Genomic DNA, 16,503 nt, shown 5'->3' with positions numbered 1-16,503 from the left:
GATTTCGCGATTTCACCAAAATGCATGCATTGAAGAAAAATGTTTCCCAATACTCTAGCTGTCCAGCGCCTATTGGCTGTGCAAATGCATACTCACGCGGTATGACAAAGTCTTCACTCCAATCACAGAAGCGCAGAACAAATCAATCTATCTCCTCCTTTTCACCAAACAAATCTTTAATCCCCTTCTCTAATAAACCAACTAGCAACCACAAAAGCAGTGACGATCATGATTACGATCCTATCTTCACTCCTTCTCTTTCCCCACTCCAGTCATCAGTCCAGTCTTCATTCCAATCATTAGTGCTCATAATCGATACTTCTTTTTCCTCAACAACTCACGGATTCCTATTCAATCTTCATCAACAGCGGCATGCCGACAACGATATCCTTTCTTTCTCATCATCAACAGCTGATGGCTTTTTCTTCATCAACAACAGCATGCGACATCGCTCCTCTTCACCGGCAGTCGTTCAGCCTTCATCATTAATGGCTCCTTTTCAACATAAGTTAATTTTACCTTCAAAATGTAAAACTGCAATGGTTGATTTTGCCCTATAATTATATATTCCCCTATAATTGTATATTAATTTTGTTGGTCCTGTAATTTGTATATTTATAATGTTTTGTTTTATCTCTTGAATTGAATTGATAGAATGAATTACATGGAATTAATGAAATGATTTTAAATTCTTTTCTGTCCATTTATATTTGATGGAATGAATTACATGGAATTGATGAAATGATTTTGAATTTTTTTCTGTCCATTTATACTGTGGAGTGTGGACTATTGAATTGATTTGAATTAATTAATTGTTGTTACATGTTGCTCTGTGTCTATGTGGTGTGGATTGTGAATGATGGAATGATTTTAGGATGCCATTTTAGTATTATAATTTTGTGAATTGTTATGTATAATAAAAAGTTAATTATAATAATAAATATTTGGATGGATTAAAGGGTTGATTTGAGTTGATTCTTGAATTGTTGAACTTATGACATCCAGAAAAAATTCTTCCGGTAATAGCCTTGATGTGGGATGGCAATTGATTAGTACTTAAAAGTGCATTTTTATCATGGTTTTATATCATCATTTTGCACTTGAAATATCAATAACTCCTTAACTAAAATATGTTTTATAATAATGTATCTAATAATATAAGATACCTATAATTTATGGTAAATATCTATTTTTAATGCAGGCCTATCACATAAATGAAAGGATTGATTGATGACTTGAAGAACTTAAATTGCAAGGATAAAGAGATGGCCAAACATAGAAAAGAGATGTCGGTGCAATCCAAACCGGAACACTGTTCGGTAATTGGGTCATATCTAGAGCTATATATCTCAGATTTAGGTCCAATTTATATGGATGGAAAGGTAAGACATAGGCCTACAACTTTCATATGGAGCCCAAGATCTAAAAAGGCCATTATCAAGTCCAAATTGTAGCAACAACAAAGAAGCCCGAATCTGTCTTCCAGCCCGAGCACTGTTCGGTATTTTGGCCATATCTAGAGTTCTAGAAGTCCAAATGAGCTGAAGTTTTTACACAAGAAAGCTGAGACAATTGCCTACAACTTTCATGTTTACAACTGGCTCCAATTTTGACGTTATCAATGACGTTTTGGGCAGACAAGAGAAGATAAGGATTGTCACCAAGTCAAAAGTTGGTCACCCACTTATCAATTAGTCATCAAATCAATAGTTCCCATTTTTGGCCTATAAAAGGAGGCATTTGCCATGCATTTAGGCATCTTGATTTCCAGATCAAGATCATGCTCTTCCTTTCTCTCTTTGTATTTTTTATGCTTTGTTTTCATTAATATTAAGTTTATGCCTTTCATTTCCTTTCCTTTACTTAGTTAACTTTTATGTTCTTATTTTGTTTATCTATTTTGCTTTCTTTCATTATGTCTAGCTAAGTTAATTATGTCAAGGTGAAAAGGTTACACTAATGGTGTAAGAATAAGTATAATGTAAACTTAATATGGACTTTAATGTTTGATACTAACATGTTTTATATTTGCTATCTTGTTCACTCTTTAATACTTTGCTTGTTAAATGACTAATCTTGATTTATGTTATATAACACTTGGTACAACAAATGCTTGGCACTTTCATAGCCCATAATGTATGGTATAACCGACACCTGAGCTATGAAAGGAACTTGATTTGTTGTTAACATAAGTTATAATCATGAATGCTTGACGAGATTTTGTTATTGTTATTGTTATTGTTATTGTTGTTGTATTTTTTTTATTTATAATTTGTACAAATAACCTTCCTGTGGTTCGACCCCGGTCTTGCCGGGTTATTTATTACTTCGACACTCCTGCACTTGGGAGAAGACATCAATCTTTTCGTCGTGTCAGCAATATGGTATAGATATTGATAAGAATTCTAGAAAATTTCAATGCAAGTATTTTCAAAAAATTATCAGTGGAGATATTTTTCATTTCAAACAGCATTTAGTTTGCACTCGTAAGAATGTTGAGTCATGTCAGCAAGGTTCAGAAAATGTTAAGGAAATGATTTTGGGTGTTTTGGTGAAAAATCTAGAAACAAATGAAAAGAAAAGAAAGGCTCATCAATATAATGCAAATAATGATAATGATGAAATAAAAGAAATTAGCTCAAAGAACAAAGAAAAAAGAGTAGCTAGTAGGAGTGAAAGTACACAAACAACCTTAAATCATTTGCTAAAAAAGGATATTAAAGAAGAAGCATGTTGACAAATTGCAAGGTTTTTCTACACTAGTGCAATTTCATTTAATTGTATAAAAAACCTTGAGTTTGTAAAGGCACTTGAATTGGTTGTAGAGCATGGGTCAGGTTTCAAGCATCCATCCTACCATGATATTAGAGAGAAGTATTTGAAGCAAAAAGTGGATCAAACAATGACATTGCTTAAGAAGTACAAGCTAAAATGGAAAAAAAAAACATGTTGTTCAATAATGTCTGATGGATGGACAAATAAAAAAAGATGTCTTTGTAACTTTTTGGTTAATAGTCCTAAATGGACATTCTTTTTGTCATAGGTGCATACTTCTAATATGTCCAAAACTACTAGTAAAGTATTTGAAATGTTAGATTCCATTGTAGAGAGGACTGATAATGCTGCAAATTATAAGGCAACAAGACAATTATTGATAGAAAAAAGAAAGAGTTTTGGACACCATATGCTGACCATTGTATTGACTTGATATTAGAAATTTTTGAGAAGAAGTTAGAGGCTCATCAAGTAACTATTGCCAAGAGGAGGAGAATCACCTCATATATTTATTCAAGAACTATTGTTATTTCCATGCTAAGACATTTTAAGAAAGGAAGGGATTCGATTAGGTCTGATGTCACTCGGTTTGCTACTGTATATTTAACTTTGGGATGTTGATCATAAAATGCAGCTGATGATTATGTTTACTTCCAAACAATGAAGTTTTGTAGGTTTGTAAGAATAGAAGAAGGGAAACGAATTCAAAATTATGTTTTAGACAGTAGGTTTTGGCATGATGTTACTGTATGTATTAAGGCAGCATATCCTCTAATTAAAGTTCTTCAATTAGTTGATTTAGATGAGAAACCAGCTATGAGTTTTATATATAAAGCAATGGATAAAGCAAAAGATAAGATGCAAGTGAATTTTGGTTTTGTGAAAAAAAAAATACATATCTTGTTAATTTTTATTTCAAATGTTTTCATTTATTAATATGAATGTCTTTACAGATATTTCAATTGAAATATTCCTAGATTATAATGATATTTTTATTGTTTTTTTATATAGTTTTATACCTATATGGAATATTGTTGATGTAAGATAGGAACTTCAACTCCACAAACCTTTACATGCAGTAACTTATTATTTGAATCCTCATTATCATTATAATCCTAATTTTAAGATTAATGCCAACATTAAAATTAGATTATATCAATGCTTAGAAAGGATGATACCTAATGCAAGTGAAAGGTGCAAAATTGAATTGCAACTTGAATCATTCAAGGATGCAAAAAGGTTGTTTGGCATTGAGGCTGTCAAGACAGCAAGAGATAAAAAAAACTACTATTTAATGGTGGGATTCTTATGAGGATAAATGTCTAAAATTACAAAGATTTGCAATTCGAGTTCTAAGCCTGACTTATACTTCATCTGGATGTGAGCATAACTAGAGTGCATTTGAAATGATGAGTTTTTTTATTTTTTTTATTTTAAATGTTGAAATATTTGATAAAAGTCTTATAAATTTGAATTGTTTATTTCGGTTCATACAAAATAAAGAAATCGTTTGTACTAGAGAAAAATGAATGACTTGGTATTTATAATGTACAATCTGAAATTGAATAACAATCAAGTCAAAACACAAACTGATTTTGGTATAGAAGATAATCTTTCATCTTATAATGATTGGATAACTGAGGGAGAAAAACGTTCGAACATTGATTTGCTTGATGTTATTGACAGTGCAACACAAAAAAAAATGATAATGAAGATGAAAGTGATGAAGAAGAAATTCATAATGATGCTGAAATGGAGAGTCATGGTACTGAAGATGATTTGGAGATTTAAATTGATGATATTGGTGTTAATACTAGTAATAGCACTAATGTTCATAATATTAATATTGGTACTAATAGTGACATTAATAATTTTCTTGATGCTAATGATATTGATGAATGTCTAAGGAATAATAAGGAAGATGAAGGCAATGAAACTGATTTTAGTTTACATGACACACTAGCAGATTGTTTGTTTGGAGTTTGTTAATTATTAGCTAATAAAAAGTTATTTAAATTATGTATGAATTTTTATTTGAACCATGTATTTTAAGATACTTGAATTATGTATGAATTTTTATTTGAAGCATGTATTTTAAAGTGCTTGAACTATGTGTGAATTTTTATTTCATATAAGTATTTTTAGGTACTTGAATTATATATAAATTTTTATTTGAAACATGAAATTTTTGTTAATGTATTTTAAAATTCTTTATGATTTTAAGATTTTACAATCTAAGTTTGTTTTATATTTTTTGTGCCGTGTCAAAATTATGATTTTAACAACCTTGATAGATAGACATACATGAATTTTATATATTCTGAAATTAATAATTATATAAATTTTTAGTGATTTTAAGATTTATAAGATTCAAATTAGTGATTTATAAAAAATAAATTTAAAACTTGATCAATTAAACTATATTTTTTATAATTATTAAAATGCTTTTTATAATTTAATATATATGTTTTTATTTTGATCATACACTAATATGTAAGATCTTATAACTTTATGATTTAATTCTTTTTTTTCTTTTTTAAAAAATATACTTACCATCCTATATTCTATTCATTTTATAATATTTAAAGTTCTTTGTTGATCAAAAATATAAAATATAAAATATAATTTTCTAAATTATAATGGGCAGAAAGGTTTTAAAATCGGGTTTTGACTTGTAAAATCATATGATTTTACGAGTCAAAACATGCTTTGCGTGCTGATTCGTTTGAAAAAAATCAAAAACGAGTTGAAATAAGGTGAAATCGTTAAAATCGAGTCAAATCATGAAAAATCACGATTTCAGGATCGATTTCACCAAAAACACATGCATTGTAGCAAAATATTCCCCTATGCTCTAGCTGTCCGGCGCCTATTGGTTATGCAAATGCATAATCATATGGCGTGACAAAGTCTTCACTCCAATCACAGAAGAGCAGAACAAATCAATCCATCTCCTCCTTTTCACCAAACAAATCCCTAATCCCCTTTTCTAATAAACCAACTAGCAACAACAAAAGCGGTCACGGTTAAGGGTGTTCATTTTCGGTTCGGTTCGGTTTTTATCAAAAAAAGTAACCAAACCAGAAAAAAAAATTTGAAAAAAAAAACTGAAACCGGGTCAAATCGACCGGTTTCGGTTCGGTTCGGTTTTTTAAGGGATTCGGTTCGGTTCGGTTTTTTAGGGGAAAAACTGGTTCAAATCGGTTTGGCTCGGTTTTTCCGGTTTGGCTCGGTTTTTCTCGGTTTTGGCTCGGTTTTTCCCGGTTTTGGCTCGGTTTTTCCGGTTTGGCTCGGTTTTGGCTCGGTTTGGCTCGGTTTTTTTCCGGTTTTGGTTCAGTTCGGTTTTTCAGTTTTTTTGTTATAAAACCGAACCGAACCGGCTGGTTTTTTTAAAATTTTAATCAGTTTAATCGGGTTTTTTTTTCGGTTCGGTTTTTTCGGTTTTTTTTTCTGGTTTTCTCGGTTTAATCGGTTTTTCGGTTTTTTTGAACACCCCTAGTCACGGTCACAGTCCAGTCTTCACTCCTTCTTTTTCCCCACTCCAGTCATCAGTCCAATCTTCACTCTAGTAATCAGTGCTCACAATCGATACTTTTTTTTCCTCAACAACTCACAGATTCCTCTTCAATCTTCATCAACAGTGGCATGCCGACAACGATCTCATTTCTTTCTCATCATCAATAGTTGATGGCTTTTTCTTCATTAACAACAGCATACGACATCGCTTCTCTTCACCGGCAGCCGTTCAACCTTCAGCATTAATGGCTCCTTTTCACCATAAGTTGATTTTACCTTCAAAATGTAAAACTGCAATGGTTGATTTTGCCCTGTAATTGTATATTCCCCTGTAATTATAGATTTTGATTTTGACTTGTAATTGTATGTTGATTTTGTTAGTCCTGTAATTTATATATTTATAATGTTTTTTTATTCCTTGAATTGAATTAATGGAATGAATTACATGGAATTGATGAAATAATTTTGAATTTTTTTCTATCCATTTATACTGTGGAGTGTAGACTGTTGAATTGATTTGAATTAATTAGTTGTTGTTGCCTATTGCTCTGTGTCTATGTGGTATGGACTGTGGAATGATGAAATGATTTTAGGATGCCATTTTAGTATTATAGTTTTGTGAATTGTTATATATAACAAAAAGTTAATTACAATAATAAATATTTGGATTGATTAAAGGGCTTATTTAAGTTAATTCTTGAATTGTTGAACTTATGGCATCTAGAAAAAATTCTTCTGGTAATAGCCTTAATGTGGGATGCAATATGATATAGATATTGATAAGAATTCTAGAAAAGTTCAATGCAAGTATTTTCAAAAAATTATTAGTAGAAGTATTTTTCATTTCAAATAGCATTTAGCTTACACTCGTAAGAATGTTAAGTCATGTCAACAAGTTCCAGAAAATATTAAGCAAATAATTTTGGGTGTTTTGATGAAAAATCTAGAAGCAAATAAAAAGAAAAGAAAGGCTCATCAATATAGTGCAAATGATGATGATAATGAAATAAAATAAATTAGCTCAAAGAACAAAGAAAAAAGAGTAGCTAATAGGAGTGAAAGTACACAAACAACCTTAAATCATTTGCTAAGAAAGGATATTAGAGAAGAAGCATGTTAACAAATTGCAAGGTTTTTCTACAATAGTGCAATTTTATTTAATTATGTAAAAAACCTTGAGTTTGTAAAGGCATTTGAATTGGTTACAAAGTATAGGTCAGGTTTCAAACATTCATCCTATCATAATATTAGAGAGAAGTATTTGAAGCAGAAAGTGGATCAAACAATGACATTGCTTGAGAAATACAAGCTAGAATGAAAAAAAAAAAACATATTGTTCAATAATATCTGATGGATTGATAGATAAAAAAAGACGTATTTATAACTTTTTGGATAATAGTCTTAAAGGAACATTTTTTATCATAGGTGGATACTTCTAATATGTCTAAAACTGCTAATAAGGTATTTAAAATGTTAGATACTATTGTGGAGAGGATTGGGGAGGAAAATGTTGTCCAAATAGTCACTAATAATGCTGCAAATTATAAGACAGTAGGACAATTATTGATAGAAAAAAGAAAGAGTTTTGGACACCATGTGCTGCCCATTGTATTGACTTGATATTAGAAGATTTTGAGAAGAAGTTAGAGGTTCATCAAGTAACTATTGCCAAAAGAAGGAGAATCACCTCATATATTTATTCAAGAATTATTTTTATTTCCATGCTAAAATATTTTAAGAAAGGAAGGGATTTGATTAGACCTGTTGTCACTCGGTTTGCTACTGTATATTTGACTCTAGGATGTTGATCATAAAATGCAGTTGATGACTATGTTTACTTCTAAATAGTGGAGTTCATGTAGGTTTGTAAGAATAAAAGAAGGGAAACGAATTCAAAATTATGTTTTAGACAATAGGTTTTGGCATGATGTCACTATATGTATTAAAGCAGCATATCCTTTAATTAAAGTTCTTCGATTAGTTGATTCACATGGGAAACCAGCTATGAGTTTTATATATAAAGCAATGGATGAAGCAAAAGATAAGATGCAAATGAATTTTGGTTCTATGAAAAAAACATACATATCTTGCTAATTTTTATTTCAAATGTTTTCATTTATTAATATGAACATCTTTACAAATATTCCAATTGAAATATTCATAGATTGTAATGATATTTTTATTGTTTTTTTATGTAGTTTTATGCCTATATGGAATATTGTTGATGCAAGATGAAAACTTCAACTCCACAAGCCTTTACATGCAGCAACTTATTATTTGAGTCCTCATTATCATTATAATCCTAATTTTAATGTTAATGCCAACTTTAAAATTATATTATATCAATGCTTAGAAAGGATGGTGCCTAATGCAAGTAAAAGGTGCAAAATAGAATTGCAACTTGAATCATTCAAGGATGCAAAAGGATTGTTTGGCATTGAGGCTGTCAAGACAGCAAGAGATAAAAAAAACTACTACTTAATGGTGGGATTCTTATGAGAATAAATGTCTAAAAGTGCAAAGGTTTGCAATTCGAGTTCTAAGCTTGACTTATACTTCATCTAGATGTGAACGTAACTAGAATGCATTTAAAATGATGAGTTTTTTTTATTTTAAATGTTGAAATATTTGATAAAAGTCTTATAAATTTGAATTATTTATTTTGGTTAATACAAAATGAAGAAATTGTTTGAAGTAAAGAAAAATGAATGACTTGGTATTTATAATATGCAATCTGAAATTGAATAACAATCAAGTCAAAACGCAAGCCGATGATTTTGGTATAGAAGATGATCTTTCATCTTATAATTATTGGATAACTGAGGGAGAAAAACATTTGAATATTGATTTGCTTGATGCTATTGACAATGCAACACAAAAAAAAATTGTAATAAAAATGAAAGTGATGAAGAAGAAATTCATAATGATGCTGAAATGAAGAGTCATGATACTGAAGATGATTTGAAGATTCAAGTTGATGATATTGGTATTAATACTAGAAATAACACTAATGTTTATAATATTAGTATTGATACTAATAGTGACACTAATAATTTTCTTAATGCTAATGATATCGATGAATGTTTGAGGAATAATGAGAAAGATGAAGGCAATAAAATTGATTTTAGTTTACATAACACACTAACAGATTGTTTGTTTGGAGTTTGTTAATTATTAGCTAATAAAAAGTTATTTAAATTATATAAGAATTTTTATTTAAACCATGTATTTTAAAGTGTTTAAACTATATGTGAATTTTTATTTGATACATGTATTTTCAGGTGCTTGAATTATATATGAATTTTTATTTAAAGCATGAATTTTTTTGTTAATATATTTTAAAATTTTTTATAATTTTAAAATTTTACGATTCGAGTTTGTTTTGTATTTTTTATGTCATGTTAAAATTATGATTTTAATAACCTTGATGGACAGACATACAATGAACCGAATTGTACAATGGCAGAATTTATTTATTGTTATCTTTTTTAATATGATAATCAACTAATTATTATATTTACATGATTTTCATTTTAATAAATTCGAATAAAAATATGAACAGGGAGATAAGGTTTTATTAGAGAGAAGAGGGAGAGAAAACGGCTAGGGTTTGTTATTTCCAATTAATTATATGTTAATTAACTCTTATCTTAAGGAATGTCTATTGATTTTACTAATTTTATATTTTATTTTGTAGCTTCTCCCCTCATGATTTATTTCTTTCTTGTTATATGCACAAGTGTCCTCTTATCTATGAGAATTACTCCTTTTTTTTATTGTGTTCATTTCATTTTGTCATGAAGATCAATTGGATGTGCCCGGCAAGGACCCTTTTTTTGTAATTATTACTGGAATGTTTTTTATAATCTAACATGTATGTTTTTATTTTCATCGTAAACTAATTTGTAAGATTAACTTTATGATTTAATTTTTTTCCCAGAGAATCATGCACAATATTAATAATCTTATATTTTTAAAATATTTTGATATATTGATATTAAAAATAAGTTTTTTAAAAATAAAAAAATAAATTGTTTTAATATATTTTCAAATAAAAATACTTTAAAAAATAATTTTTATCATACTTCCAAACACCTTATAATATAAAAAATAAATATTATTTTTATCAAGAAAAGAAATTTAATTTCAGCTGACACTATAAAACATAGAAAAGATTATCATCATGTTTATATCGAAATCAAAACTTACCATTTCTACGAAGATAGCTACCATCACGGTAGAAACATTGATATGAGATTGCAATTTTGTATTTAAGAAATATATCATCAATCTCTTTCTTTTGTTTTTATTAGCAATCCTGTAATTATTATTATTATTCATGTTATAGTTTTAATTAGTTTGAATTATGTATCTTTATAAAAATATTCATGTTATAGTTTTAATTAGTTTGAAATTCTTTATAAAAAAAAATTACTTGGATCTTTGACTTCAAGTTCATAGCTTGATATACAATCAAAACAACACAAAACGGAAGATATACCTTTTTTTTCACAGGCATTAAATTTGAGATACAAAGGGTTTGTATGTTTGAGTAAACAAAAATTATCTAAATAAGATTTGAGCCCTTCACTCAATTTTAAGTGTTGTTACGATTAAGTAAATATAAAGCATGTTTAATTTGAGCCCTTCACTCAATTTTAAGTGTTATTACGATTAAGTAAATATAACGCATGTTTATTTTTACATTCTAGAAATATTTTTACATTCTAAAAATATTTTTAAAAAATTATATTTTCAATTTTTTTTAAAATTTTTGTTGTTTTCATATAGTTATTTTAAATATATTGATATCAAAAATAAATTTTTAACAAAATATATTTTAAAAAATAAATTTCACAGTAATATCAATCAAGCTCATATATAATACTAATCTTATTAGGGCAATTTTTTTCACATAAATGATAATTAACATGGTTAATGTTCTAGTAATAATCCATAATTAAAGATAAACAAAACATATGGGTGGTTAATGTTTTAAACAGAAGAGAATCATAGAGGAGTAAATACAAAAATCCTTCCTTCTCACCTATTTATAGATTTGAGATAACCATGGAAGGAATGTCTTACGTGAGAATTACATGAGAATCTAGTCATTAATTTGAATTCAATCGTTTAGAGATATTCAACAGAAATGATAGATCATATTCCAAGCATAATTAGTTTTTCCTAATTCCATAGTTAATCCAAAATTAGATAACGATATGAGCACGTAGGACTGAGTCAGCAATTATCATTAACATGAAGGCAAACAGCTTAATCTTCCAAGTTATTTATTTACTAATTTAGAAATCCAACACGACCACACATGGGATTCAAGATTAATCCAATTTATCATGAATTTTTTGTTACGAGGACTCCAAAGTCTCGTATTTTATAGCAAGGGACTTTTTATCCCTTATAAAGAACACCCCTCTTATACCCAGGCATGCAGCAGTTCTCTTGCTTCAATCCTTCAAAGATGACTGTCATTGTTGAGAACCCTGTCGAGGATATGGAGCTTTATGGTATGTATCGATCTTCTCCTTTTCTTTTTCCTGTCATCTAGATAATATGCTGAGTTTTTTATCTTTTTCCCTCTCCATGGATGCTTTTGGCATGCTAAGATTTCTTCTTCTAATTATGATTGTTACCCTTGCTTGCAAGAAGAACACAAGAAGGAAATCCATGTCGACCCCGATGAGTTGGTGTCTGATGGTGGATTCACGATGCCAGATAGTAATGCATTTGGCCAATCATTTAGGTCAAAACATGTTCTAATGTTTTCTGGATTTTCAAAAGTTGATTAATTCCGATCTTGTTTATAAAGGGCATGCATGAATATCTTATACGAATTGTGACTGCAGGGACTACGAAAATGCAGAGAATGAAAGGCACCAGATTGTTGAACGAACATACAGGCTGCAACACATTAACCAAACATATGATTACGTGAGAAAATATTGACATGTACTGCTGTAAAAGAACATTTTATAAATATAATCCATGTTGTCATTGCACTATTGGAATGGAAATCGATGCAGGTCAAGAAGATGAGGGAAGAATATAGCAGACTGGACAAGGCAGAGATGAGCATATGGGAATGCTGTGAGCTTCTCAATGACGTTGTGGACGAGAGTGATCCTGACTTGGATGAGCCACAAATCATGCACTTGCTGCAGTCAGCTGAAGCAATCAGAAAAGACTATCCTAACGAAGATTGGTTGCACTTGACTGCACTTATCCATGGTATGTAATATACAATTCCTTACGTGATTTCCCTCTAGTTCTGGATTTCAATAAATGTATATAAATATATATATTAATATTACTATATTAATTTGCTTGCACATGCAGATCTTGGAAAAATCCTTCTACTTCCTCGATTTGGAGGATTACCTCAATGGTCTGCTGTAGGTGAGCTACTTGTAAAAATATGAGTGCCTTTAATTTATTTGTTTTTTTGACTTATGAATCTCAATTTTCAATCTGTAGGTGATATATTCCCTGTTGGCTGTGCTTTTGATGAATCCAACGTCCATTATCAGGTATTAAATTAATGTCGAAAGTCTCCATTGTCTAATTAACGAATATAACTTAATAATTAATCCTGATTACGATGGAGATAAACATAGTCAAATTTGTGATCAATGACAAGTAATCTACAAATGACAGTTTTTCAAGGAAAACCCAGATTTCAACAATCCAAAATACAACACCAAGACTGGAGTTTACTCTGAAGGATGTGGACTGAGTAACGTGTTGATGTCATTTGGGCACGATGACTACATGTACTTGGTAAAAGATATATTAAGATACCAGAGATTAATTAATTTCTAAGCATATTTATAGGGCCAAATTGCCAATTAAAAAACAATACTAATCAAAGAGTATATTGATGTAGGTTGCAAAGGAAAATGGCACGACCCTGCCTTCTGCTGGCTTGTTTGTTATCCGCTACCACTCATTTTATCGTAAGAACTAAGATTAAAATATTATTTTTTGTTGTTGGTTTCATGCTGCTATATATGATTAGTTTAAAGATGATGTTGTTTCTGTTCCCTTTTTATTAATCTTACTTCGTTTTTTTTTATTAGAGACTAAAATAACTTTGTTTAATGAATTTGTTTTCTGTTTTATCAAAATATTAAAAGTGATAATTAAATTCTAAAAAATCTTAAGCATCTTTATTTTATTTTTTTTGAAAATATCGGTTTTCTTTCTTTTCTGTGTATGGTCTTTTTCTTCGTTTTTCATAATTGTTTATTTGTTTGTTTTTGTGGGTTAAAAATATTTTAAAAAAAAAGTAAATTTTTTTAACTTTAAATTAATATATTTTTAGTGTTTTAAAATTATTTTGATGTGTTGATATCAAAAATAATTTTTAAAAACTAAAAAAATCATCATTAACATATATTTTAATATAAAAAATTATATAAAAAACAACTATAACTATATTGTTAAGCAATAAAAAAATGAAAAAAATTATTGCAGTTTAATCAATATAATAAGTGATCATTTGAATTATCTATTTTGTAGCATTACACTCACGTGGAGCATACAAGCATCTGATGAATGAGGAGGATGTGGAGAACCTGAAGTGGCTTCAGATATTCAAGTGAGATTCTGACCACCTTTCTCCTTCCTTGTAATTATGATAAATTCTTGCCTTTTTTTCTCGTCAATTTTTTCTTCTTTAATTACATTAATTCTAAGTAATCTCTATCACTAAAGCTAATTTTAATTGTTTACATTATATACTATAATTGGACAGCAAGTATGATCTCTATAGCAAGAGCAAGGTCCCAATTGATGTTGAAAAAGTTAAGCCATACTATCTTTCCCTCATCGAGAAGGTGCGCTTCGTTCTTCAACTTCTCAATCAATGATTTCTAGCCTCATAACGTATCATTTTCTCTAAATCTCTTCCTTTCTTCTTCTTCTTCTTCTGCAGTATTTCCCAGCAAAAGTCAAATGGTGAACAAAGTCAAATGGTGAACCGTGGGCATCAATGGCAGTGGTGGTTTGCTTCATCGAGTTGTTTGATAAATAAATATGCTGGAAATAAGTAGCTAGATATGGCATGGGAGGTCGAGTGTTCGATGCTTCTAGTTTAGTTACAATTTTATTTATTTTTTTACCTTGCACACAGTTATGGAGCAATTATCTCTCACAAGCCAACCTCACGTACAGAACACCAGAGGGATATTATGTTGTGTCTTTTCCTTGATTTAATAATAAATGAAAGTGGTTTTGATTTGATCATATGTAAATTAATCTTGTTTGTGTCTTTGATCTCTACAATTTGTACCGATCCACAGCAAAGATTTTATGATGAATCTTTAAGTGAATTAATTAAATAAGAATGATGTTATCTCATTCAATAATTTGTTCGTCCGTAATTTGTTCTTATTACTTAAATCGATCAAAATATTCTTTTTTTACACAAATGATTGTGTTCAATTTTGGTTTTATATTTATATTTTCTTTTAAAATTACAATATTTTCCTCTGGGATATTCAAATTTTACTTTGTTTAATCATCGCTAATCACCAAATTTAATGTTTTTGGGAAAAATAACTGCTGGTGCAGTACATTTCCTTTTAAATATTATCTACCAATGAAATATTCACTTAAAAAAAACTAATATAGCAATTAGAATTTTAAGAAATCCGATTTCTATTTATATTATCTACCAATGAAATATTCACTTAAAAAAAACTAATATAGCAATTAGAATTTTAAGAAATCCGATTTCTATTTATATTATCTACCAATGAAATATTCACTTAAAAAAAACTAATATAGTAATTAGAATTTTAAGAAATCCGATTTCTATTTACTTCTTGTTTTTTATTTGAATTAATTCTCAATTTTAATGATTAGAAAAAAATAATCTTATAACATTTGATACAAGAGAGTTGCCTTATTAGGCTCCTTGCTTATTCAGGTGTAGTTCAATCTGCGTCCGCGAGGTTAGATCTGGGTGAAAGCTCGATCGTCCCCTCCACCAAGCAACTTTGATTTTTCTTTTAGATGGTCATAAAACCCTAGAACTTTCCTAAGAACGTGAATCTGTAGCAGCAAGTCCCTAGATTATTGGCAAACGAGTATCAATATATGATGACACTGAAAAATACAAAGAGTATCAATATATGATGACACTGAAAAATATAAAGATACTATAAATTATATTTTAAGATTTTATTTAATAAAATTAAGATGATTTTTTGATATATTATCATAATTTAAAACATTAAACGAGTATGAGTTTGAATCTCATCGTCATCTTCATTTATTCCATAAAAATTAAACATGAGATAATATAGGTCTGTGTAAATTTCAAGTTCAAAAAGCTTTCATTTAAAAAAATATGTTAGGAAATAATATAAATCATATCTTGAAATCTCACTTAATAACTAAAGTTATTGTATTAAAATAGTTTTTTTGATAAAAAAACATATCTAAAAAGCTCGAAAGCCCATGTCGTGTGATTGTATCCCCGATAATAGTTTGTTTAATAGTGTAATTACAGTTTTTTTTTAAAAAAATATTATTCCTTTGTTTAATAGTGTAATTACAGTTTTTTTAAAAAAAAATATTGTTATTATTAATATATCAAAATAATCTAAAAATATTTAAAAAATAATTTAAAATAAAAAAATAATTTTTTTAAAAATATTTTAAAAACATAAAAATAAACAACATTTAGCTAGTAAACTTTTTAGTATGTACTGTGACTTATATGCCATTTAGTTATGTGATAGTTTCGTGCATTTTAAAATTATAAACTATTTGGTTAATAACTTATCACAGTTTTAAGTGCTTGAGTCTCGCATAAATTTACATTTTAAATGGAAGAGTAGCAAAAGCAACTCTGTTTTACTTTTATCATGGCTATTGTTAAGAAAACATTGAGTGAATAATGTAATTTATTTGTAGTGTTCACGCAAATAGTGATGAATAGTGCAATTCACTTTTTTTATTTACATAATGAATAGCTTAATTTACTTTCACTATTAATGTAAATAATTTTTTTCAGTATGTTAATTTTTTTTTAAAAATTAATTTAGAGTGAATTAAATTCACTTATACTATGATATGATATGAACAATGTTTTTTCTGAAAAAATAATGTAGAATGAATTAAATTTACTCGTATTATAATATTAATTTTATATCTGATAATATTTTATTTAATTTTATTACACGCTCA

The 16,503-nt window shown here is 28.7% G+C and overlaps 1 protein-coding gene across 1 annotated transcript; it reads left to right on the top strand.

The window, feature by feature from the left end:
- The first annotated feature begins 11,667 nt into the window (after positions 1–11,667).
- LOC105123266 (inositol oxygenase 2-like) lies at positions 11,668–14,269 on the top strand. Its single transcript, XM_011022778.1, has 11 exons — positions 11,668–11,816; positions 11,959–12,052; positions 12,156–12,240; positions 12,333–12,537; positions 12,646–12,705; positions 12,784–12,836; positions 12,964–13,086; positions 13,193–13,262; positions 13,828–13,906; positions 14,063–14,144; positions 14,243–14,269. The coding sequence occupies exons 1-11, from the start codon at positions 11,738–11,740 to the stop codon at positions 14,267–14,269; spliced, it is 957 nt and encodes a 318-aa protein (XP_011021080.1). The 5' UTR covers positions 11,668–11,737.
- The last annotated feature ends 2,234 nt before the right edge of the window (positions 14,270–16,503 follow it).

Source organism: Populus euphratica, unplaced genomic scaffold (genome assembly GCF_000495115.2).
Source record: "Populus euphratica unplaced genomic scaffold, PopEup_1.0 scaffold10.1, whole genome shotgun sequence".
Taxonomy (NCBI): Eukaryota; Viridiplantae; Streptophyta; class Magnoliopsida; order Malpighiales; family Salicaceae; genus Populus; species Populus euphratica.
The sequence above is the reverse complement of the archived record's forward strand: the minus strand, read 5'-3'. Positions and strand labels throughout refer to the sequence as shown.